Below are 27,636 nucleotides of genomic sequence, written 5' to 3' on the forward strand. Positions count from 1 at the left end.
CGATAGTGATGCAGAATTTTGAACGAGCAGGGGTGACCAAATTTGAGGCCATCCAATGAGTAATTCGCAATTGCACATGAGGTCGTGGCATTTCAAAAACTGAATGGCCTAATTCAATAATTGCCTCGACTTTTGTGGCCAATAGTAAATAATTATAGTGATGTACATACCTATGTAAAATGATATTTTCATCATAATAATAACACGCATAAATTTTATTTATAATTTTGACTGAATTTGTTGTAAATTTCGAACACTAAAGAAGTAAATATAAGTAGAAACTATCATCATCATCAAATTCCTGCCATATACCCTCAAGGGGTATATACAGGATGTGATAGTACTACATGAAAAAAATTACATCATTACTAACTTCCTATCTACAATGTTCCTCCAAATCAGTCTGTTACTTGTCAAGCCTCCAACATTATCAAGATCTTATATTTCTATCGTCTAAAGCACTTTGTACCTTATCAATCCACCTATATCTTGGTCTTTCTCTGGGTCGTTTTCCTGCCAACCTGGCAGAGAAAACTTGTTTTGCTAATCTTTCTTCACCCATTATGTTTAAGTGACCATACCACCTGAGATTAGCTCTGCTAACGCATTCCTGGATGCTGACAATGTCAAGTTCTTTCCTAATATCCCCATTTTTAATATGACATTGCCATTGATACCATCTGTTCATGCCTATAATCTTTCTCAGACTCTCATATCTGCGGTCTCTAGTCTTTGGTCAAGTGTTTTACTTCTGACCCAGCTCTCAGATCCATAAGTTAAAACTGGTTTGAACACTGTCTTGTATACAGCTAATTTAGTGTTCCGACTAATTCTCTCTTATTTCATATGAATTTATTCAATTGACTTCCCACCATACCAGCTTTACTGATTCTGTTGTCTATTTCTATATTTAATTTACCATCTTCACTAAAAATCATGCCTAAGGAGCTGAAATGTTTTACTTGTTCCACAGGTTCTTCATTCACAACACAGTTGACATTTTCAATGATTCTGCCTATTTTCATTGTCTTTGTCTTTTTATTGCTGACCTTCATACCATATCTATTACAACAGCTATTCAATTTAGTCAGAGAATATTGCAGACTTGTAACGGATTTATTTAGAAGTATAACTTCATCCGCATAAAGCAAAGAGCTGACATTGACATCTCCAATTTTGATATCATGTTTAATACCACTTTCCTTCATAATGTGATCCATATAGATAATGAATAACAGAGGGGATAATGTACATCCTTGTCTCACACCAGATTTAACATTAAACCATCTTCCTGTACTTCCTTCTATTCTAACTGCTGACTTACAACTCAAATAAAGACTAAGTATTGCTTGATATAATGCCCCATTGACCATATAACTGTAGCGTATTGAATAGCTTCTCTCTTGGCACCTTGTCATATGCCTTTTCCAAATCGACAAAACCTAAATATAGATCTTTCTTATATTCCCATGCTTTCTCAACTATTTGTCGTAAAGTGAAGATCTGATCCTGACAGTCTCTATTTGGCCTGAATCCAGCTTGTTCTTCACCAAGCTTTTCTTCCACAATTCTTCTCAACCGTTTCTCAAGTATACTTGCATAGATCTTGCAAGGAACACTCAGTAGAGAAATACCTCTGTAATTCTCACATTCAGTTTTATTTCCCTTTTTATATATAGGTAATATTCGAGCTCTACTCCAATCATCGGAAATTCGTCCCTCTGTCCAGGCTTTCTGAACTATGCAGTGCAGCCACTGTAAGACTTTTATACCACCATACTTCAGCATTTCTGGTCGAATATCATCTACTCCTGCTGCCTTTCCACTTTTTAAGCCTTTGATGGCTTTTTCTACTTCAAGTATGGATATGCATTCCTGACTGCATGCCTGGTCAGTGTTTTTTACACCACTGTGCTGTGATCACTGCTTGTTTCTTTTAGCAGTTTTTCAAAGTACTTACTCCATACTTCAAGGATATCTTTTTCTCCCATTTTCATATCACCTTTATCATCTCTAACTCTTTTTGCAGCACTCTTTCTTCCATTCCTAAGCTTCTTCAAGAACCTCCAGAATATTTTGCCACCTTCTTGATATTTATTTTTTATATTCTTGCCAAAGTCCTATGACTTTGTTTAGCAAGTTTTATATGGAGTTTCGCTTTCTTACATTTGTTTATGTATTCTCTAAGAGCAAAAGCTGACTTATTTGCCAGGAACTTTTGATATGCTTTCTTCTTTTCCTTCACTGCCTTGAACTTCCTGTGTCCACCATGGAGTTCTAATTTTTCTATTCTTGCAGACAACACAGGCCTCTCTAGCTGAATAAATCAGAGCTTTCTTCAAGACTTGCCACTGAATCTCCAAGGTTTGATCCCTGTTCTCAAACTCTTTCATTTTTTCTTCAATAATGTTTGCGTATTATAGTCTACAGTTGACATCTGAGAGCTGCTCAACTTTTATTCGCTTTAAAACTTTCTTACATGTTATTCTTTTCAATATGAAATTCAATTTTATCCTGCTCAAGACTAAATAGTGATCACTTCCGATTTTAAATCCTCTGTGCACTCTGGTGTCCTGCACCAGATAGAAAACATCACTATCAACAATAACATAGTCAACAAGACTTTTCTTATTCCTTGCTTCTTCTAACCATGTGAATTTGTGCACATTTTTATGTTGGAATATGGTGTTAGTAATAACCAGTCCATGTCTTGAGCAGAAATTCAACATATATTTGCCATTATTATTAGCTTTGCTCTTTTCTCCAAATTTTCCGAAAATATTTTTGTATGTCTGACAATCATTTCCTACTCTGCTATTTAGATCCCCAACATGAACCAACTTTTCCTTTTTCATTGTGTCAGTTGCTTTTTCTAAAGCCTCAAAAAATTCCTCTACTTCTACCTTAATAGAACCTTCTGTGGGACCATAGGCACAAATAAGTCTCATTGTCCAATTCCCCATTTTGATATTTGCCCATATCACTCTACTTGAGAACTGCCTGCCATTCAAGAAGATTAGCCTCATATTTTGTGTTGAATACTTTACTCCTTCTTTTCCTTGATTGTCATTGCCTGAACATAACATTTTGTATTTATTCCCCAGAAAGATCTCAAAAGTTTCTGTCTTTTTTTTTTTTGTTTCAGTCACCCCTATTATGTTGATCTGGTAATTATCTAATTCCTCAGCTAGCTCCATTTCTTTGCCATTCAGGCTTCATGTGTTGATAGTACCGATCTTTAACTCTGGTGATGTTGAGTTGGGGTGTGTTTTCAGATTTGTTCCAGTAGCTGACTTTTCGCTGTTCGCCCTGGTTCCCTGGCGAAAACAATGGGGGACCTTGTTTAACTGGGCAACGCCCCAGCTGGCATGAAATTTTGTCATGTTGCATCATCATTTTTTATTTTGATTTAACCAATAAGAATATAATTTGGTCAGCTAAATCCCAAATTGCCAGCCCATCCTCATTCATTCAGTATCCAGGTAGATACCCAACAGGGTGCACCATGAGAAGGTGAGGATTGGACATTAGGTCAGAAGCCCTGGTCGGTTCTCCACATTCCTTTAAAGGCTATGTGGAGGTCTCCTCTCAGTTATACAGCTTTGACCCTTAAGCACCCCAAAGTAGAAACTAATAAAATATTATTTTTTTTTATTTTTTTCAAAAACCTTGATTTCTTGGAACCTGTTTCTGGAGCCCATACCACATGTGTAACTAAAATTTTTGTTCCAATTAATTATTATAGATGCTAACTAAAAGATAAAAAATAATTATTTGGATATTCCATAGAAATACTGCACAGCAATTTTTTAAATAGAGCAAAAAATGGTCAGGACACAGGGTTCTTTACATCCCAGTAGGTCTGGGACCCAAAGTGTTAAAGTGTAAGACTGCCATCCTGCTTATTGATGGCCTGAAGTAACTTGGAAATATTGTATGTCAGTAGAGCAGGTATTTCCAGGTCATCTGATTCACCCACAATACTAATGTATGGTTAATACCCTTTGAGCTTGGAATTCTTGTAAAAAAAAAAAATTATGTATTATTTAAAAGGGTAACTTAAAGTTGGTGCTAAATAACTGAGAGGAGATCTCCACCTATCCTTACCTTTGACTTGCAATTTAGGACATAGGCATTTAAATTGTATTCTGTATGGATGTAAACTGCAGACAAATATCATGGTAGAAATGGTTAGTTGTCATGCGAGATGAGACTGTACATGGTTAAACAGGGTCCCTCCTATTTTGTATGAAAACCAAGGCAAACAGTAAAATGTCAATTGCTGAAACAACCACGAATCCATTAAATTTGAAGATAGACACAACATAAGAAGTGTCAGTGGGGGAAGAAAAAAAAGAAAGAAAAGGTAGCGTTATGTACAAGAATTTAAAAAATTACCATGTAACATAATTGATGTTAATTGTCAAGAATGAAATAAATTAGACATCTCTAAAGATTAACTGTTGTAATTTTTTTACGCTGATTATAACTTTTTTACCCTGATCACTGCTAATATAATTAGCAGTGATCAGGGTAAAAAAAAACTTCTATTTTGTAAGAAAACCAGGGCAAACAGTAAAATGTCAGTTGCTGAAACAACCACGAATCCATTAAATTTGAAGATAGACACAACATAAGAAGGGGAAAAAAATGGGGAAAAAAAAAGAAAAAAGGTAGTGTTATGTACAAGAATTTAAAAAATTACCGTGTAACATAATTGATGTTCATTGACAAGAATGAAATAAATTAGACAGTTCTCTAAAGATTAACTGTTATAATTTTTTTAACATGATTATAACTTTTTTACCCTGATCACTGCTAATATAATTAGCAGTGATCAGGGTAAAAAAGGCATAGTTATGGTATTCAACATTAAATGCAGAGATAAAATGCTTGAATAGCAAACAGTAAGTAGTGATGTCAGATGGGAAATTGGACAGTGATCCTACAGTAGGTTCTATTAGAAAAGAAGTGTTGGATGATGGATGGCCTCTCTAACCAGTGTACTGTGGGTTCAAATCAATTTCTGGCATGTATTTTTGTAAATGTTTTAGGTGCTAGATGAATTTAATTGCCTGGTGTTGACTTCACTCTGCTTATTAAAAGCCTGAAGTTGCTTGAAAAGTACTGTTTGGTCTCTCGAGCAGAGCAACTGGATTAACTAACCTTAGCTATACCCCATAATACTAAATGTACAATAGATTTACAACCTTTCATGTGTTGAGATTTACAAAAAAAATAAATAAATAAATAAAAGTAAAGGATTTTTTGGGTCACTGCAGAATGCATCTGGTATTAAGCAAAAGCTGGTTTCTGTTGGAGACCTAAACAGTGGAGTAGGAAATTAACCCCAGAGACATAAATAGAAAATTTTTGAACAAAATTTGAAAAGAGCAAAGCAAATAATAGTAACTCCCCACTATTTCTGTTCAGAGTCATTAGTAATGACCTGTCATTACTGCCAAGTTCCAACATTAAAGCTGAATAAATTTGCATGGAGAAAACATAAGAGAACTCTTATTGACTATATCTTTGAGTTCAGGATACAAAATTGAAGTAAGAAGTGATTGGCATTTAGTTTCACTACTTGTATATGGAAATATGACTTCAGTATCACTTCTGGGTCTGATACCTCAGTAAAGGTCAAAACTGGTCTTGGTAGTGACCCTTCCTACAATGCATAGCATTATACACGTCTGTAAGGATATGTGCTTTATGGGATACTAAGGCAGATATGATGTCATTAGCCTCTATATACAAGTAGCCCAGTCGTGAAGTGATTTCATGCACAGACCTCTTTTTGCTTACTGTTCAAACACTTTTTGTTAAATAGTTAAGAAATATGCAGTACAATTTTCACCAAGAAAGGTTGTATTATGAAATTATTTTAAATAAATGCTATGTAAAGATGCTTTCCCTGTATCAATACATTAGTTCATTATGATGGATATTTTAATATATGTATATACACACACACATGCTCATTAATATTATTTATTTTGTTCTTATTTAACAATACAGAGAGGCTGTAGCCACAAAATTTAAGAATTTGTTTTGCCAAATCAATTTACCAAGGTTCCGCTACAAAAGGGTAAGTAATATATATATTACCATATGTTGCTACTCTAGGAACAATCATAGTTATTTGCTTAGTCTTTATCATATGGCAAATAAAATAATATAAAATGTTTTATATCATTTGAGTATAGTATTAGTCTTACTGTTTTATTCATTGTAATTAATTGAATGTGGGTTTGTTAGTCTTACATGCATTTACTTGCTAAGTTAATTTGATCTGACCAATGCAAAAGGTTCAAGGAGAGAAAGACTGCTAACTTGTGCTCCAAAAAAAAGATGGTGTATATGTGTGTGTGTGTAGAGTATAAGAATTGGTGAGGATTCCATTATGGAATCATGACATGACAAAGAATCCACTCTTGGATTGTTTCCACTAGGGGGGGGGGGGATTATCCAAAAGCATTATTTAAAAAGAAGAAAAAAAAGTGTTTCATATAACTTTCTGTGAAAGTTATAATAGGCAAGTTGTGGGTGAAAGTGAACAGGACATTAGCTTGCTATGTGAATGTAATATTTTACAGTGTGATGTTGATAGTGATGCTTTAAGTATTTCTAAGCTTTGATTTTGGCATAATCAACTATTGCATTGTTTTGCATAATTTAAATCATCCAAATACAAATTTTATCACAATCCACTGAGTTAGAGCATATCTATTCTATATGGAATGGATAAAGTACTTATGCATAGGTGCTTATGTATAGTTACTTAACCTCCCCCCCTTCTCTCTCTCGAGAAAAACTAGTTCTTCATAATGCAGTACTATAATAGTTTATGTAGTTATGTAGGAAAAATGAAAAATGCTTCTGTAACAGGAAAGGATTTTTATCCTTCCAACCATACTTACTTATTTATCCAAATGTAGAGTGTAAACTGATTGTAATTGGAACATGATCCATATTGTTTACAGAATAATGATTAAATTTCACTTTTAAATTCCATACTTCTAGAATGAAAAGTTTTTTTTTTTTTTTTTTCAAATATATTCTTTTTTCATTAATCACTGACACAAGATTCTGCAGACATTTTTGAAGAAATTTAAAATTGACAATGCTGTTATGCTATTAATATATCATAGAATGTAATGATTAACATTTTTACTGGCCCTGAAGTGCTTTTTACATGTCAACAATTAAATGGATGTAAAGTGCTCATTGAAATTAAAATAACATATATACTATTGAAATAACATGCATAAGATGTATAAATTGATATATTTCATATATATGACTATTTAGGTGGTTAATACAGAGCTGTTAAAAAAATATTTTAGTTTTGAACATTCACAAGTCAAAAACTGTATATTGAATTAATAGGCATAAGTCCATATCTGACTGTGGTGTTATCATTATTTATATTAAAACTACAGTCAACCCACAGGAAATATATTTGGTTCGTTCTTTACTCAAAGGCATTTGAGTAAAGTTTGAAATGAAGTTCTTTTTAAGTAAACTCTTATCTTATGTTCAGTTCATTTGCTTTTTGCATTTGGTTTGCCCCATTTTTTTTATCTTCTAATTTCTTGTCTAATGCTGGCATAACTGAAAGGGTCTATTCTTTTACACATTTTTTTTAAGATGTCAGTGATCCTCTTCCATTAAACTGCAAACCACAGCCATGTTTTTTTTTTTTAATTGATGATAGTACATTAATAAACCTGTATTACATAATCATCTATAATAGGCAAGACAAATTCAAGCCAATTAGCAGATTACTTCCCACCACCCACTTCAAATTATAGCAATTTTAGAGTGTTGAATAAAGATACCCTAAGACACTAAAGGCAGATCATGGGATCCATAAAAATCCAAAAAAATGTAGGATTACTGTAGAACATGCTGGTTATCTCCAAAAAATCATTTAATGTTTATGATTTTATACAATTATTTTTGATCATAAACTTTCTTAATAAAGAAGATTAAAAGAAATACATGAATTTTAAATTTAGTCATCACAGTTATTGTGCAAACCAATATTATAATAAATGACATTGAAGGAACACATATTTTATTCTGATATGAAATGAAGAAAGCTTATTTTTTATTTATTTTCAAGTCATAAGTACAGGAAAACCTTGCTTAACATGAATTCGATATGCACAAATGAGCGAGATGATACTATTTCCTGCTTTAAGCGAGTGATTAATCAGTTAATGCAATTTTTTCACGTTATGCGAAATTTTTTGTTGCCAATCTGCAGCAAGTGAAAAAGCTGGAAGTCATTAAGAGACATAAAAGTGGCGTTAGTAATACAATGATTGGGTGAGACCTGGGATATAGCGAGTCTACAGTTTGCACTATTTAAATAAGAGCAAAGAATACAAAGAATAAGGAAAAGTTGCTACTGCTTCTTTAAGATGCAGATCACCCAAAATAAAATCCATTTAATGATCGAGATGGAGCATCTTCTATCACTCTGGATTGAGGATTATAACCAAAAAAGAATATCTCTTAGTAAAAGGGATATTCAGACAAAAGCTCTCATTATTTTTACCTCATTGAAAGAGACCAAATTTCAAGAGGAATGTGAAAGCTTTACTGTGAGTTTATTATGGTTTGAGCATTTTAAAAATCGAACTGGACTGCATCACCTAAGAATAACTGGGGAATATACTAGTGCTGGTAAAGATTCTGTGGCCAAGTTTCCTGAAGAATTGCAAAGGATAATTCAGGAAGATGATTATAATGATCAGCAAATATTCAATATCAATGAAATTGGTCTCTTTTGGAAGCGTATGCCAACAAAAACTTTCCTGGCTAAAACTGAAGCATCTCAACTAAGATGCAAAGTATCTAAAGATTGTCTTAAGCTTTTATTAGGAGGTAATGTAGAAGACGACTTTAAACTCAAGCCTATGTTAGTTTATCGTGCACAAAATCCAAGATCTGACATTAGTGAAGAAATTAGCACAATTGAAAAAGAACTTGGATTCAATGAACTGGATAACGAAGATGTGAGAACTTGCTTGATTCCCATTCAGAACATTTAAGTAAGAATGATCTCCTTCAATTAGAAGAACAGCATGCATATGAAGAAGAAGAAGATAAGCAGTGCGAACAAGAAGATAATATTATGACTAAGAAGCTAACTGCAAAAGAACGTGAGCTAATTTTCAATCACATTGAGCATGCTAAGGAAATTTTGTTTCATGCTGATCCTGATATGGAACGAAGCTTTTGAAGCCCACCAAAATCTTAATAAAGCAATTGCCAGCTATTGCAAATTTTATAACAAGATGAAAAAGTCGAGCACAATTCAAACAACTTTACTTAATTCTTTTGTAAAAAAATAGCTCAATCAAATGTTTAGACATTAAATTAAAACTTAAGCAGTTGATTTTTATTAACTTTGATTTTATCCTCTAATATAGCTTATACTGTAATTTTTTCCAAATTTATGCTAATTGATGGATGAATTATAATTATTCCTGTTTATTGTATTCGCTTAGCACGTATTAATTGATGGATTAATTAATCACCTTAAGCGAGGTTGTCCTGTATATAATAAAGGATAGCAAGTCAGGAGATCACTTTCTGATGATTTTCATCACTATTCATTTAGATTGGTAGTTTCACATCTATTTTCATGTTGTGATATCCACTTATGATAAATTAAAATGCCTTTACTATAAAATTTAGTATTCTATATAATAATTAGTGAAGATGAAGTAACAAATTTTTTTTAAAAAAAGGTTCTATAATGAGCAGGATGAGTTGAATTTTGTAAGTTATACTTCTCTGTATCTTGTAGATCAATTTTATTTCTTTAACAAAAAGAAGGGGGGGGGGGGCTAATAACTGGGTGATCTGAGGATATAAGAATAAATGATCTAGATTATAAAAAAATTACATGTTTTTACCACAGATATTTTGTTAAGCCATAACTTATCTAGTGATGTTTGAATGGGGGGGGGGGGGGATGTTATACTCGTGCATGCTGAGGCAGATACTGTTTACCTTGTTTTTTGTTTTGTTTTGTTTTTTTTTTTTTTAGTTGTATATAATTAATTAAAATCTAATGGTAATTAAATTTAAACTTTGCCCTACCAAAAAATAATTAACCTTATTGTTCATCAGGAGAATATAAGCAGGTTGCAGACACAATCATTTGTGCATTATGTTGCTGATTTTCATTTGAAATCTAATTTTTTCTTGTTTGTATATTATATTTATAAATATCTCTAATTGTCATATCCAATCTGAAAACATTTTTAAATAAATAAAAATAAATGTTGGCAGTAAGAACCTTTTTATTTTAGGTGATAGATTTTCTTCATGCATTGGAGGAGTGAAGTGGTTTGAGTGAAAGCCATGTTTGGTTTCTAGAGTAGGGGAGCTTCTATAGTTTATTTAGTATTGATGATGCACTTTGATTGGTGAGATGATATTGGCCAGTTGATTACAACTGGCTGTAATCAACTGGCCAATTGTAATATGCTTGGTTCTTTATTTGCACAGCCTTAGCTCATATATTGGAGAATCAAGGATTATTTAAGGGGTGGGAATTTAGCTTGGAATGGGGAATATATGCTTCCATTCTGGAGAGATTTATTTCAGAAGAATGGCTGATTCAAATTCATAAGAAGTTTATATGCTGATTTATTAATTTTTTATGCAGTGAGCACATGCCCATTGGCAGAAAAGAAAAACAGGCATTTTTTAGTGTCTGATGTTTAGTCTACAGCTGCAACACCTGATAATATAATTTGATTTATCATTGTTGGTTGGCTGTGCTACTTATGTCATTGTAAGACTTTGTTGCCACTATCTTTGCTTTTTCAGTAGGCATTAGCAGGTGCTTGCACATGGCCAATATTATGTGAATATAAAGACTGTTATGAGACACTTAAATGGTACTTATGTATTTCTCAGTGATATCAGTCTCCTGATATCACTGAGAATTTCTTTTAAGAATTTCTGCTGCTGTTCCACTAGATGAAATTATTTAGGAAATCACTTTAAAAAATGACAAAAATGAGGAATACACATTTAGACCAACTTATTCTAAAGCACCACCAAGCAGAGGAGTTTGGAACCGAAGTCACCATGTGACCCTTGTGGACTTGCAGCTCAGCATAACAATGAGAACCAAATCTGGTACCTTAAGGTTTACTCCTCTCCCATAATTGCCTGTTCTTTCCCATATCACTCCTCCATGCTTCAGAAGAGAAGCTATCATCAAAGAAGTAAATAAAATCAGAAATAATACCCAGCTCCCCATATATCCTAATATCTCTCCATCTAGCTTGTGGAAATACCAGATGATAGTCTCCCAGGACTGGTAGGGAATGAAATGAATCACAGATCCAATTATCAAAGCTCCAAGATTTCTAGAGTCAGCTAAAGAGATTTAAAACCAGACAAGGCTGCTGTGCCTACTTATTGCATCTATGGGAAATTTCATAGTCACTGTTTTGAATGTGTGGTGCTATTCACTATTCATCATATCACTGATGGCTGCTGTATTCTTTTCTGAGGGTGGCTACAGGAATTTGCACTTACTCCCAAATAGTGCTTGGTTGGTAAATAAATCTCATCAAACTATTTTTGGAAAGTAACTTCACCTTTATTGTTTCATTTTTTCTTGCATATCTGTGGAGACATTTGGTGGTTTCAGTTGAATGTTAATTGTTAGTTCTTAAATTGTAGCCATTCTCTAGGACTTCTCTGAGTTAATCCATTTTTTATTCCTTTTTTGTCGTTATCACCAAGGTCTTCTTGACACCTTACTTCTGAGCTGGGCATTGGTGAGAAGTAGCATGTAATATTTGCTTGTGTTGAACGTTTTTTTTTTCTGTACATACAGAACAAGATATTTTGTCCAGTGATAGAGATTAGTACATCTAGGAAGGGAAGTCCTATATTCATAAATTTCCTCTGTGAAACAGATTTTATGGTTTAAGATATTTAGAAAGTTATTAAAGCTATAGTGTTTCTTTGGATCCAGCCATTCAAGGAAAATATTGACATAATATAGCCATAGTTTTGGCTTTGTGTTTTTTTTTTTTTTTTTTTGCAAACAGTTCCATATATATATATATGTTTGCTAAGAGGAGAGAAATTGATGATCCCATTGCCTAAATCTTTCTGTGTTTGTTATGACTCATAATTGTTTCACATCCATGACAAAAGTGTGTCCTATGCCTATCACCCAAACAACCTCATTCACTGCTTAAGAGGTGTGGCATTTGCAAACATTTTTGTTCATGTAATACTTGTGTTAGTCATAGGATGTTCAGGAGAAATTTGCATGAAAAAACACATCAGTGATGTAGAGAAAAAGAGCTCATAAATTGGTCTGGCTTTTCATACAACTAGCAAAAAACATTTTATGTTGGTTGGCAACTCACAAGAATGCCATTCATTGAATTTGTCAGCTATATTCAAAACTTTAAAGAATCCACTGAGATGACTTGATGTCCAAAACAGTGTAATAAAAATCAAGGCCTGATCTTAATTAGGACTTCTGATTTCTCTGAACCTAATTACTTGGGACTAAGATTATGCTAGATATTATATAGAACTGATCAACAGTGAATTGTGTGTATGACATCACAACACGATATAAGCCATGAAACCATCAGTTTAATGACAATTCTATCAACATTCAATTTTTCTGCTGTTATTTGTTTTCAGATAAAAATATTCCTGATGAAATATGTCATACATGTAAGAAACTAATAGAGTAAATGATTTTTATATATTTTTGTGGTTTATACAGCAGATAATACAATGAAAAAGTTCATTTTGCAATAACATTCTTGTATGGTGACATAATTTGTTATCATAGGAGCTGATCTTATACTATTTTTTGTTTATGTACTGTAAAATATTTGTCATTTTAAACAAGTTTTTTATTGTGCTGCCACTGAAAATGGTCTTATTTAAATCAAATTTGAATAAAATCCATATGAATAGAACAAAGAGATCTAAATAAAAATCTGTCTCATCTTTAGAATTTACAATACAAATAACATTGTCATTCTTTATGATAGTAGAGTGTGTTAAATTTTTAAACGATGTGTTCGTGGATTAGTACATATGAATTCTCAAAGAATGTTTCAAGTCTTGGTCTCATTTTAATGTTGCAGTCACCATTATGCAAGGTATAATCAGTGTGAATTTTATTGAATATACCTACATAGAAGCATATTTTTATTGTTTGTAAGATTATTATACATTTTTTTTTTGTAATATTGCTAATGTTTAAAATGCAGCATTATTCAAAATGTATCTTTATTACTTTTTTTTTTTTTTTTTTTTTTTCAATACATAAAGACCTCCATAGATTTTCAGGTAAACTATGAATAATTTAATGTAACTCACATACAAATTTGCATTTTTTTTTAACATCAAGTAAAAAGATTTTAATATCTCGGTCTTTTAGGGAGAGTTATTAACGGAGTTGCAAACAGATTTCTAATTCCAGGTAGTGTGAGTTACTTTTTATTTTATGGTTTTAGGGGAATGGTGTGCACTGGAATAATTCATAGTCATTTTTTTCCTATTCTAATATCAATAATGTGAATATTCCTTTACCAAATTCTCTTCTTCTTGCTTAGCGATAGAATTTTTGCATGCAAGTATATATAATGCATGGACTTAGGGAATTACCAGCATGCAAGTGTAATTTATAACAACTAATAACTCTAACAACTAAACAGTGTCCCATCCAAGAAAAAAAAAAGTTTAATTTATTCAAGTGGCTATTAATATTTAGTCTGTTGTTATTGTTGCTAGTCAGTAATAATGTTGATTATTTTAACTATTATTTTTAATAGTTATGAATTGATGACTGCTTTATTCTCCTGATGCTCATCACATATAAGATTCAATAATTTAATTATACTGATATTTATTACCAGAATAAACTTAGTTTACTGTAGTGCAGCATTTCTCAACCTTTCTAAGCACAAGGACCAGTAAAATGCCTAAAACAATTCTGCAGACCACTAAGTTACAGAGGCATAGCTGGGGGGAGGGAGAACCGCCCCTGGTGGACCTTTTTTGGCATTTATGAAATCTTGCCTTACTATCTATAAAACAGCAACTGAGTGATGAAATAGACCTTGACAGTGTGATCGACGATTTTGCGAACAGAAAAGCAAGAAAAATAACATTTTAGAATGTTGGAATTAAAGTTTTGCTTCAAAAATAAACATAGTGTTTTTAATTTATTTCCCTATATGGCGTTTTGACTTTTTGTAATTTTTTTTTAAAAAACCTATGTAGGAATTACCAACATTTCAGAAAAACTGTGCCATTTATAACATAATAAATCTAAAAGCATGTTTTGAAAGATATGGCAACATAATTAATTAAATTGGAAGTAAACGATTAAAAGTGTATCATCATTGAACAAAGTGTTAATTTTTATTAAACAAATAAATAAGATGATATAATTATGTTACTACTTACTTTTAATGAGATGGTTGAGCTTCTCGGCCCTTGCAGAGTTGTGCATATCTGGCTCAATATTGGTCAACTTCAGTCGAAGATCGGCACACACACTAAGACGATTTCTGTATTTTGTTTTTCTTTGAAGGAATGATGAAAATCCTTTCTCACAAAGATAGGTTGTAGAAAACTACAGAACAATTTTCAATGCTTCTTCATATAATTCCGGAAATTCACTTCTCACTGAAGACGAGATCCAAAATCGAGCAAAACCAAGATCATGGAATTGCATTTTAAGCCCACTGTGACTTGAAAGCTCAATTAACTGTTCCTTTTTCAATAACGAAAGGTCATTCTCGTGACTGCAAGTCTGAAATGGATCGCGAACCCACAGAAATTTCTTATAAAAGTTATTTGGAAAATATATTTCAAAATTCCGTTTCAGATTTTTGAGGTGGTCACAAACCCTTTCCACAAACTCAGAATGAACAAAAATATTATTTTCCACTAAAAAGGATTCCAGTGTTGGAAAAGGTGCAAATTGGGTGTCTTTTACATAATTAATCCATAAAACCAGTTTTTTCTCGAATGCCTTTATTTTGTCAAGCTAGTTAATTTTATTAAAGCTCGACCGTTAAATAACAGGTTATTTTCAGTACTCTGCGATGAAATGGCCAGTGAATATACACAACTTTTGCTTCATTCTGAAATTCACTGGCTTTCCAGGGGTAAAGTACTAACAAGGTTATTTCAATTAAGGCACGAAGTTTTTTTTGTAAATTATTTGTAAATGAATGTAATTCTGATTTTGCATCACTCCTTGTTGATGAAGCGTGGTTATCAACACTATCCTATCTTTCAGACATTTTTTCGAAATTAAATGAACTAAATCTCTCCCTTCAGGGAAATTAGTACTTTGCCCTGGAAAGCCAGCGAATTTCAGAATGAAGCAAAAGTTTCATCGCAGAGTACTGAAAATAACCTGTTATATAACAGTCGAGCTTTAATAAAATTAACTAGTTTGACAGCGTTGTATAGCACAGTTTTAAATTCTGGTGGCATTCCTTTTTAGGCTAATGCTTCCCTATGAAGCATTAGTCTCCAAATAGCCTCCAAGAAGCAATGCACCCAATTCATATCCGGATCTACTTCTTTGACCTTAGAAACAACCCCACTATGCCTGCCTGTAAGAGCACGAGCTCCATCCGAACAGAAGCCTATACATTTTTCCCACTGGATTCCTTTGTGTATTATGTAATTATTGGGAGTGTGAAATATTTCTTCTCCAGCTGTTTGGGATGACAAAGTTCTACAAAACAGAATATCATCATGAATGTTGTTATCATGCGCATATCTTACATAGCATATTAACTGCGCATCATTTGTAACATTGGTAGCCTCGTCTATTTGTAACGCATAATAAGGGCTCTTCTTAACTCTTTTGATTAACTGAGATTCTATGTCACCTGCCATATCATTAATTCTGCGACCGACAGTGTTATTTGAAAGAGGAATCAAATCAACATCTTTTAGTAACTTGTTGCCAAACATAGTTTTTACCACATCTTTTATAGCTGGAAGTAGTAAATTTTCCCCGATAGAATGAGGTTTCTCTGTTTTTGATATGCGCAAACTTAAGAGAAACTTAAGCACTGGAAACATCCTGAGAGATAGGATGCGTCCAGTAATCCTGTAATTCACATACTCGCAATCTTTCCTCATAATCTGAATTCCATAATCCTGATATAATGTTTGTAACTCTTCTCAGCAGGAGATCAAATCTGCACACAGTAGTCCAGTGTGGTCAAGGCCTTGTAAAAAGGCAAAATGACTTCATTATCCTTACATGTCAAGGTTTGCATCAACATCATAATTATCCTCTGAGTTGTACTTGCAATTGAACTTCAAATTCCTATCCACCATTATGCCAAGATCCCTAATCTCATCAGTTTCTTGTAGTGTAACCCCACTATAATATGCCATTGGAAATTTCATCATGCCACAGTGTATAACTTACTTACTAACATTGAACTAATAGCATATTCATGTGCCTAAATTTTCACGCTCTTCAAATCATTCTGTAAGTGCTGGATATCTGTAGCATCCTTGATTGCCCTTTCTATCTTTGCATCATCAGCAAAGATATTCATTAATGTATAGATTGAATGACAATGGTCCAAGGACTTGAACCTTCAGGTATACCACAGGTCACCTTAAATCTGGGAGATTGATTTGCATCATACACTACCTTTTGATGCCTGTCTATCAGACATCTAATTATCCAAGTCAAGAATTTATATTCCAAACCCATATTCTCCAGTTTATGCAACAGCCTTTCATGTGTAATCCTATCGAATGCCATAGCAAAAACAACAGTATCATGGTGTATCCATTCCCTTTATTCAACTTGGCTGTAACATTGTTATAAAATATGAGCAAATTGCTAAAACATGACCTCTCTTTAGTAAACTCATGTTGTTCCTTGCAGAGTATAGCTTGTCTGTCTACCCATTTCTATATGCGAGTTCTCACCAACTTCTATAAAATCTTCATCACCACACCAGAGATACTGATAGGATAGGTGAGTAGTTAGACACAGGTTTTTGCACCACCCTTGCACAATGGAAATATCATACATTCCTTCCATTCCTGTGCTATCTTTCCTGAGCTGAAACTCAAGTTATACAAACATACCCAAGGCATAGCTAATTTTGCTGAATATACCTTTAGCATATGTACTGATGTTTCATCTTTTCCTGTTTCTTATCCAAGTTATGCAACAGCTCTTCAACTTCATTCTCATGCACTTCTATCTCTTCATCCAATGCAGCAGCAACATTGCATGCCATGTTACATACACCTGGTTGATATATCTTAGCAAAGTGAGCACTCATTAATTGAACAATCTCATTAGCTTATGACACTGGAGTACCATCTGCATTCATTGAAGTTATTCTTCCACCTTCGTTATTTCTTTTACTTAACAAAATTCTTTTGGATTGCCTAAAGGCAATCCAAAATTTCTTGTCATTCTCCAATTTAGTTTTCCTCACAATACTTGTTACTTTTGTGGCCTGCACTTTATATATTTCATAACTTGACTCACTCTTATTCTCACAATATTCCTTCCACATGATCTTCATATGGATCTCTTGCCTAATAAGGTTGAACAACTATTTCACTTCCACCCTGTTTATTCTTTGAACTCTAGTGATACATTCAGATACTGCCTCATTTCAGCACTATTTCAATCATTCCCATGAATTGTTGATAATAAATATGCATAATTTCTAAAGCCATAAACAAAACACAATAGTGATGATATAACCATTCCATCTCAGGTGTGACAACCGAATTCCATTCAAAATAAGATGGTTGGTAGCTTGGATTATCAGTTGTTAGGTGTTTTGATGTTTGTAAATGAGCTCCTCTGACCTTCACATCCCGCAGTGCAGTCAAAGAATTGTATTGGCTGGAGTATTTATTGATACATACTGAAATAAGTTATACATAATGAGAATGGAATTGGTTTAATACACCCTCTGTCCAAAAAAGAAACGGAACTTTTCGAAAATAGAAGAAACTAGTGGTGCCACCTGTTGTATCTTTTTGTTGTCGAAAGCGGCAACCTTCATTAGTGTTGTGTCAACTGATTATGACATTTGTTTCATTAGAAGCCGAGTTATGGTGCCAAGCGTGACAGTGTGTTTTGACAAACGGTTGGAAAATGAGTTTCAAACAGAGAGTTGTGATTGACTTTTGCGTTAAACTTGGTAAAAGTTTTACCAAAACGCATCAAATACTTCAAAGAGCATACGTGATGAATGCTTACCCCATACTTAAGTTTACGAGTGGTTTAAGCAATTTCAAAGTGATCGTGAGACGCTTGAGGACGACAAAAAGCTGGGCCGTCCAAAAACTGGACTGACGAAGATAACATCCAAAAAGTGTGTGATTTTATCAATGAAAACCCGAAATCGTCCATGAGATTGATTGAAGATGAATTGAGGATTCCAAAATCAACTGTGAACAACATTTTTATTGAGAGTTTGGGCCTTTGTAAATTGAATTTGTGATTTGTTCTTCCCTATAAGTTGACCAATGACCAAAAAATGTATTGAATTGAACACTTCAAGGACCATTAAAATCGATAGTAAGGACTTAGACTTCCTTGAAACGATCATTACTGGTGACAAAATGTGGTGTTTTGAGTATAAAGGATTAAACTAAATTTATTATTAGAGTATGAGCCTGAAACGAAGCACCAGAGTGCTGAGTGGAGACTACCAGAAGAGGGGCATCCGAAAAAAAGAGTCGCTTGGAGAAGTCAAAAGCAAAGACAATGCTGATTTGTTTCTATGATTCCAAGGGCATTATCCATAAAGAATTCGTTATGCCTGGCCAAACGGTCAATGGTGAATTTTATTTCGAAGTTTTGAAGCAAATGATAGCGAGAATTCGTCGCGTATGGAATGAATATCACGATGCAGGCAGCTGGTCACATTTGCATGATAATGCACCATCTCATTGTTCAAACATTGTGAGACAGTTTTTGAGCAAAAACCAAATTTGTGTATTGGATCACTCATTCTATTCACCTGATTTAGCACCCTGTGACTTCTTTCTCTTCCCCTGACTTCATTTGCCGATGAAAAGAAATCGATATGACACCATTGAAAACGTTCAAGCGGCAGTAACCACAACCCTCAACAGTATCCCAAAAACCAATATAAAAAAACTCATTTAACGAATTAATTGACCATGCTAAACACTGTATCGAAGCTGAGGGAGAGTATATTGATTGAAATAAATTATTTGAATAATTATAATTGGCCTGTATTTTATTTTCTATCAAAAGTTCGGTTTCTTTTTGGACAGAGGGTGTATACATTATTTCAGGGATATGACTTTGTTATTGTATGAAAGAAGTCTCCACATCTAGATTCCTTATACTGAATGGAACATTCACCCCCTTGCAAATACTGAAAATTATGGTTAGGGGTTGTAGATAAGCTTAGGTTTTTGCAAAGTTCATCTGTAATTTTGCTGCTAATACTTCATTAGTTTTTATTATTATTATCATGGGCTACTCCATGGAATCAATAGATTCATTGAAGGAGGCCCTAAACATCATGTGAGATGTTTAGTGCCTCCTTTGCAATGCACTATCCAATATTTGTGTAGTATTTATCATACTTTTCTTTGAACCCATTCGCAGTCAGGTTACTCACAGCAGACTCTGGTAATCCATTCTATTCATTCACTACTGTCTCCAAGGTAGTTCTAATACTCTTCCTAATCAGTTTCTAAGGATAGCCCCTAGTTCTCCCACCACCAGACCTTTTCTGAAAAATTTCCTCTGAATTAATCTTGTAAATATCCTTCAGTAATTTGTATGTCTCAATCATATTACCCCTTTTCTGCCTGTCAACCAGTTTCTATAACCCACAAATCTTCAACCTGTTTTCATAAGGTTCATTCCATAGACCTTCTACCATCTTAATCATTCACCTCTGGATCCTCTTCACCTCCTCCTCATCACCAAGAAACCCTGGTGCACAGATCTGCACACAGTAGTGAAGATGGGGTCTTATCAAGACTCAATAAAGAGGAACAATAATGTGTTTGTCTCTGCTCATCAAAATATTCTTCAGTAACCAGATAATCTTGATGAGCTGCTTTAGCCATTTTTGCAATATACCCTCTAAACTTTAACTCCCTATCAACTAACACTCCCAAATCCCTGATTTCATCAATTTCCTTGATTACAGTTCCATCAATGTGGTATACAGCTGGTAATTTTTCATCCCAAAATGTATAACCTTACACTGTGCCACATTAAACTGACATCCATTTTCCTTTTCCCATGCTGGCAGTCTTTCTGCCTTTCGTTGTACAGAAAGAAGCCTGAATATGAAAAGAAACTGACTCTACAAGCTAAAGAAATACCAGAAGAATTTTATTGTTGTGCTGCAAATAAAAGAAAGAATTTAATATGAAAGAACCTGATGTAATCCCGAATGCAAATGGAGAAGATATTATTCAACTAATGAGTCCCAATGTTGCCAAAAGCTATATATGCCAATAACTTTATGTTGCATTCACTAGAATGCAACATAAAGTTCAGTGCTACTTGTGGGTGGGGTCGGGGTTACTTTTTTTTCCTTTCTTGTACATGTCATCCTGTCAAATTAGTACATTAGCAAATTACTCCTTCGGCTCTGAGTGGTGTAACTTTAAATATTAAAATTAAAGGAAAGCATTTAAAACTAAACTGCCAATCAAACTTGCACATAGACTTGTATCCCAGGATGTCACAAACTTCTCTTCCTGGGATACAAGTCTATGTGCAAGTCTATGTGAAGGCTGACTCTCAAAGAGTTAATTAATCTAATAGCCATTTAACTCTTTGAGAGTCAGCCTTCTGACACCTTTATAACCAAAAGAGGGGGGGGGGGGGATAAAAACAGAATGCAAATATATACAACATAAAATCAATACAGCTTAACTATGCAAGCCCCAATATAAATTCTGCAAATCAGAAGAACTGTGGGGATAGGGGAGGATAAATCAGTTCCTCTGCACTACCACTTTAAGTTATACAATCTAAAATCTGGTGAAATTTATCCTTTATGGATAGACTTCTGGAATTTCAGTCTGTTCCTTCCAGCAGAACTCTTATTCACTTGGATTCATACAGAAGGAATAACACAAATTGCTCCTTCTTGTATACAGCGACATAAATGAATTTTCTTTCTATCTTCTTCGCGTTATTCCCGCTTCATATGCAGGGTCCGCGTGTTACTTAGATGCGACTACTTGTTAGTACTACTCCCAACTGACCCGTCGCCTGGTCTGCCGCTGGGGGAGATATATATATTTTTGACTGTAGAGGTGTATGTTCAGGGGGCCGGTTTGCCTGTTTGCGGGATGAAAAACGCCAGATAAACTGGCGGAAAAAACCCTACTGACCGCTCCCAAGACCGGCTAACTTGGCTATGCCTGAGGAAGATCCTCAAATTCCTCACGTCAGCAACGGGAATCGAACTTGGGACACTCCTTCCCCAGTCATATGGTTGCGAAGCGCAAAGCCACTAGGCTAACCGCGCGGTCTAAATGAATTTTCTTTCTATATAAAAGTTTTAATATACTTCATTGAAGAAACAAAACCATATCTGTTTCAAATCACTTTTCAGACTGAGAATCCTAAATAAAATTGTGTTTTGACAAACTTTACTGGGCCCATTTCTATATGAGGTGGAAATCCTATATGGATTACCAACTGCAGTAAACATTCTTGAATGTTTCCAATATCAAGCCCACTTTTAATATCGTCATTTTTTTTTTTTAATAAAATGACTGCCATCTGTTCAGGTTTTTAATTGTTTTCAAAACTTTCATGTCTGTGGTTTCTACCTTTCGATCAACTGTTTTATTTCTAACTAGCTCTCAGATTTATGAATTGTTTGAAGAGACTTACATAAATCTAGTTTGGTGTTTTAGCTACTCTCCCCACCCCCATATAAATTTATTCAACCAACTCCCCCACCATACCAGATATGCTTATTATATATTGCCATGTTTAATTTGCCATCTGCACTAAAATTGTGCCTAAATAGATGAAATGTTTACTATGTTCTTGCCTATGTCTCTTTATTGTTGCTTTTCATAACCAAATTATGTTACACCCCAAACTTTTCTCGCTTGGGGGGGGGGGGTAAAGCAGTAAAATGGTTCTGCAGCCAGCTGCTAGATAATGTATGTGACTAACCCAATAGTCATGCATCAGAATGCTTCCCAATCATCTAACAAATAATCCCATCACATATTCTGCCAGTTCATGCCTGGAGGGAGAGTATAGTGGTGTACTAGAGAAACTGTTGAAACCCCATCGGGGACCAAAAAACTGGATGTTTTCTCCCTCTTTGTGTGAAAGGTATTTCTATGCATTCTTCACTTTCACTACATGCTTCTTCCCACTCTTTAACTCTTCCTTAATATTAAATCAACATGAGAAATTTTTGTTAGCATACAGTGGATCAAAGAAATCTCTTCCAAACTACAATATAGAAAAGATAATGGAACATGGCAAAGCTGAGACAAAAAATAACAAAACTTTGAAAAAACAACAATAAAAAATCACAAAATCTATGTTCATCATGATGGATTATATCAGATTCTATGAGATGAAACAGTCTGAACTTTCTGAACATAGGATTCTTTGGAAATAGACTAAAGTCCCACATAAGAAAGCTGTAAAACCTTGATACATCACCCATAATCTGAGTAGATCTGACTAGTTTTAGTTTTCCTCTTTATGGGAGATTGTTCTTCTTCACACATTCCTTCCTGGTTAAGTTTTTTTTTTAATAACGTCTATAAAACATGTTGTCAGGACTCGAGTACAGTAGTAGTTTGGACTACTACTGTATTCATGTGTGACTGACACATTATTATCAACCACCATGGAGTCAAGAGACTCATTGCAGGAGGTCCCATTCACACACACAGCTCATCATACCTTGACTTAAATGCATTCACTGTCTCTGCCCTCACCATACTTTCAGACAATGCATTCCAATCATTTTCCACTCTCCATGCTAACAATCTACTACTCAAACCCTCCTTATACAGCTTCTAGGGTTGACCTCTTGTTCCCCCCCCCCCCCCCGTTTCTAGGCATTCCATGAAAAATATCATCCACATTAATCTGGTAATTACCCCTTACCAACTGACATGTTTTGATCATATCCCTTCCCCATTCCTTCTATCCATTAGGCTCTGCAATTTGCATTCTCTCAATCTGTTCTCATACTCTACATTTCAGAGACCAGAAACTGACTTAGTCAATTGTCTCTGAATCCTCACCAACGACTCATCATCCTTTTGAAAACCAGGCAACCAAATCTGTGTATAGTAATCTATATGTGGCCTGATCAAAGCTTTGTACAGTGGAACCATAACATCCTTATTTCTACATGTCAGTGTTCTCCACACCATTCCCATAATCCACTGTGCTGTCCTCACAATTTTAGCAAAATGTCCACAAATTTTCAAGTTCTTATGTCATCACCCTCTCAAATCTTTCATCTCCTCCACCACCTCTAAAATATTCCCAATAATTTTATACTCTGCATCCCATCTTTGCTTCCCAAAGTTTAAAGCCTTACATTTTGCTACATTAAACTGATATCCCCCACACACATGCACTTGCCCATTCACAATCTATTCGTCTTTTTTTTGAAGGCTTCAACATCTGACCATTTCTCATAACTCTCCCCAACTTTGCATCATTCTGTATACAACTGCATATCACCATTTAAACTCCTTCCAATGTAATTTACATACAAATTAAACAACAATGGTCCCAAAACAGACTCCTGTGGAAAAGTCGCTGCTAATGACTTTTCTCGTCTGGGATATCAATCCCTCATACACAACCTGCTGATACCTATCAGGCAACCAATCTCCAATCCAGTGCACTAATCTACCATTTAACTACTTATTTATCATGTGGCAATTTATCAAAGGCCTTTGCAAAATCTAAATATATTACTGTATATGCACCCCCCCCCCCTTGTCCAATTCATCGCCTCGTTACATTCTCATTGTTGAGTTTTTATTATGTCCTATGCCTTGTTTAATTTTGAATTCATACTGAAGACATCCTTGACACTTGGTGAAAAGTTCTACACTATTAAAAATCTAATGAAATGTTCCATTGTATTTATTTTTATTTAATTCTTTACTTATATTTCAATTAGTTGAAATATACTTTAAAATAACATGCTACTAGACAAATATTTTTGTTCAGGTTGGAAACACTTGCATAACACATCAAAGTATATGCCTCTTTGAGCTTTAAAACACTGTGCAGAATATGCAACTTTTTCTAACAGTCTACATAAACAGTTTAAAAAAAACAAAAAAAAAAAAACATTGAATTCTTATTGGAGTCTGTTGCTTCCTTTCCAGACTGTATAATATCTAATTGAATTATATTGGAATGTAGCAACTATACTACTAAGCTGCATGCAGAGAGAGAGCTAGAATTAAATCATATAAAAGTTAAATGCTGCTAAATCACTGATTTGCTAAGTTTTGTACAGGCAGTAAGAAGTTTGGTGCTCTCTTGGATCTAACATTAGTTATATAATGAAGTTCTATCTGGACTCCCAAGCCACTGGATAAATGTTGGTTCTGATTCAATAGATAAAGCTTGAATTGGACTGTTACAGAGACAGTCCACAGAGAATAAATAGAAGTTCTTCTTGTTAGACTTTATGGGTCCTCTTTTTGCATGCTTTGTCTGTTCGAGAAGTGATGCTATGCCTATGTGTGACTCAGTGGCATAGCTAGGGGGGTGCGGTCCGTCCCAGATGGCACTTGGAACCTTCTTTGAACTTTTCAGTTAATTCTAAAATACAGTCTCAAGAACTCAGTTCCAAATATTGTAATACTACTGCAAATTTTCCTCACAATTGCTGTAAGTGTTGCTAGTTGTGAGAGGAATTTTCTAAAATAAAATTTGATTAAGAATTACCTACATTACTATGAAATAGACTTCGCCAATGTCATGGACGATTTTGCTAATAGAAAAGCAAAAAAAAAATAATATTTTAGAATGTTGATATTAAAGTTTTACTTCAAAAATAAACATAGTGTTTTAATTTATTTTCCTATACGTCGTTTTGACTTTTTGTAGTATTTTTGGTGTGCATGGAGAGGGGTGGCAAACTCGGGGACCGTCCTGGGCAGCAACTGCTCTAGCTATGCCACTGATGTGACTGCCTGCAATTTTTTTTTTTTTTTTTAGTGAGAGGAGATCATTAATTTACCAATCTATCCTAGATTTTAATACATTTAGCGGATTTTGTCTGGTGTTTGTATCCTTGTTTTACACCTGATTTTTCTCAGACCCTGTTTCATTTCTATCTGCTGACTTCTTACAGCTTAAGTACAGGATGTATATTGCAATGTATGTCTTTCTAGTTTTATGAAACTTAAGTGTGCATCTCATCTTCCCCTGATTTTCAACTATTTGTCTTAAATAAAAACTTGTTCTTTCTCTTCAACAATTTCTTAACCTCTTTTCAAGTATGCTTGCATAAATCTTACCTAGAACTCTCAGTATGAAAGTTCTTTTTTAATTCTTATATTTAGGTTTGTTTCCCTTTTTAGATGGACACTATAAGAGTTCGACTTTCTTTGGGTTTCTGAATTATGCATCGTAGCCACTGTAAGATTTTTTATACCTTCATGGGAATGTGTTATCAAATATCTAGTCCAGCTGTTTTCCACATTTCATTAGCCGTTTCCACTTTTCTTCTTATACAGAAATGTATTTGTGGCTGCATTCCTCTGTAGTATCTTCTAACAAAATCCTAACTAAAGTCCCATAGGTTCATTGCCATTTTAAAGAAAATTCATTATAGCAAATTTTCCACTATAACATATCTATAGTTTCTTCAAGTTTGCTATGGTATAAAAAACTGTATAAAAGTCTATCTAGAACTGGCACTGTCACCAGCAGAATACTGACTTCAAGAACCTAAACTTTAACAGATAAAGGGTATGCTCTGAAGTGTTTGTTATAATGCATTATATGATAGTAATTGGAACCAATCACTCAGTCTTATTGGTGTATCCAATTGCAGTACTTTGCATTTAGAATATTGGTGTTTGTATTTTTATATAGGATTTATAATAACTTAAAAAAATATTGATCACAAAGAGGTTCTAAGAAAACAATTTTCATAATTTAGGATTACTGGTCTGCATTTTCTGGACCATAAAATACAAACTAATATAATATGAAGGTACTTTATTGTATATATATATCAACGCCACCTTAATGTTACCTTAAATTAAATTTTTTTTTTTCCTTTCTCTGATAGATTGATGATATTCTTCTGATCGGCGATGAAGTGGTAGATAGCTCATGTGATGAAAATAGTGATGTTGACATGATAACATGATCCTCTCTTTACTTCCTTTCTTCCCCCTCTTACTTTTAATTTAAGTATTTTTCTCTGAAAAATGGTTGTAGTTAATGTACGCTAGTTGCTGCAAACTGTGTATAAATATAAAAAAAGGTGCCTTAAGATTATTCTAATAATTAACAGAATATTTTCATATGATTTTAGATTAATTTTCTCAAACTTATATAAGTTCAAAATAGTTCTTAAAATACTGATATGATTACACAGAACCTAAAATTTTACTTAAACCTTGTAAAAAATCTACACCCTGTTTTGTTTATACAGGAATTTGTCATCATTCTAATTTTATGATCAATTTACACATGTGATTGAAAATTTTATTCAAGTATAATTCTTTATATGGGTAATGTTTGCCATTTATTTTTTAATATATATATTTAAATTATCTTTGTTTTTCAATTAGTAATTTTTGTAAATCTGCAGATATGCAGAAGCGTTTGTGTACTTCGTGTTTCTTGTGTTAAGAAATCTATCCATTCTAGTCCATTTGAGGCATATTTTATATGCAATCGTTTTTTTGTATTATTTGAGTCCTGTAAAAAAAAAAATGGTGAATCATCCTGTGGTATATTCATTGCACTTAATTTTATAAAGGAGGTGTAAATTTATCATGTCCTCATAAATGTGCACTTTTAGAAGGTAAACGGGTAGAAGATGGAGTTTTTAACTCTTTTAACTTCCTAACTACATGTGATAAATACCACAGGTTAGATTGAGACTGTAAATAAAAGTTTTGCACATTTCCAGAATATGGCTTCATTATTTTGTGTCATTGTTATTTGTAATACACTAATGCAGCACAATGGTACAATAAAAGTCAAAAACAGTATTTCTCATCTATGATATTGTAATAAAGTCAACTGTAGCAGACTTGTAGGAATCTTGAAAATTTGAAGACTTGAAAGGAACCACCTTTCAAGTCTTCAAAATTCGAGCCAGAATTCAAGGAGAACCAGTCTACCAGTCTGGAACTCGGGGGGGAGAAGCGTCAGGGAATGGAGCCCCCTAGTGTGTGTGTGTGTGTGTATATGTATATATATATATGTATATATATGAAAAAATAGTATTTGCATTCTTGTTTTTTTAAAAAAAGGGCATATGATCTATTTAGATATTGACTTGAAGCAATGACTCCCTTTTTTGAGCTATACAGGGTGTTCGG

The 27,636-nt window shown here is 33.9% G+C and overlaps 1 protein-coding gene across 2 annotated transcripts in view; it reads left to right on the forward strand.

Annotated features, from left to right (window-relative positions):
• Lerp (lysosomal enzyme receptor protein) overlaps positions 1-27,223 on the forward strand; it is a 514,158-nt gene extending 486,935 nt beyond the window's left edge. The window contains exons 41-43 of one of the 2 annotated variants that reach the window (XM_090408956.1): positions 6,022-6,091; positions 13,463-13,504; positions 26,370-27,223. In XM_090408956.1, the coding sequence (XP_090265082.1) occupies positions 6,022-6,091; positions 13,463-13,498 (106 nt within the window). In that variant the 3' untranslated portion in view covers positions 13,499-13,504; positions 26,370-27,223. The remainder of the gene's footprint in view (positions 1-6,021; positions 6,092-13,462; positions 13,505-26,369) is intronic. The other variant, XM_090408955.1, reaches the window with a different exon arrangement.
• The last annotated feature ends 413 nt before the right edge of the window (positions 27,224-27,636 follow it).

The sequence above is a fragment of the Typopeltis vanoorti genome, chromosome 19, assembly GCF_054136105.1.
Source record: "Typopeltis vanoorti isolate ZY-2024b chromosome 19, IOZ_Tvanoo_1.0, whole genome shotgun sequence".
Lineage (NCBI taxonomy): Eukaryota > Metazoa > Arthropoda > Arachnida > Uropygi > Thelyphonidae > Typopeltis > Typopeltis vanoorti.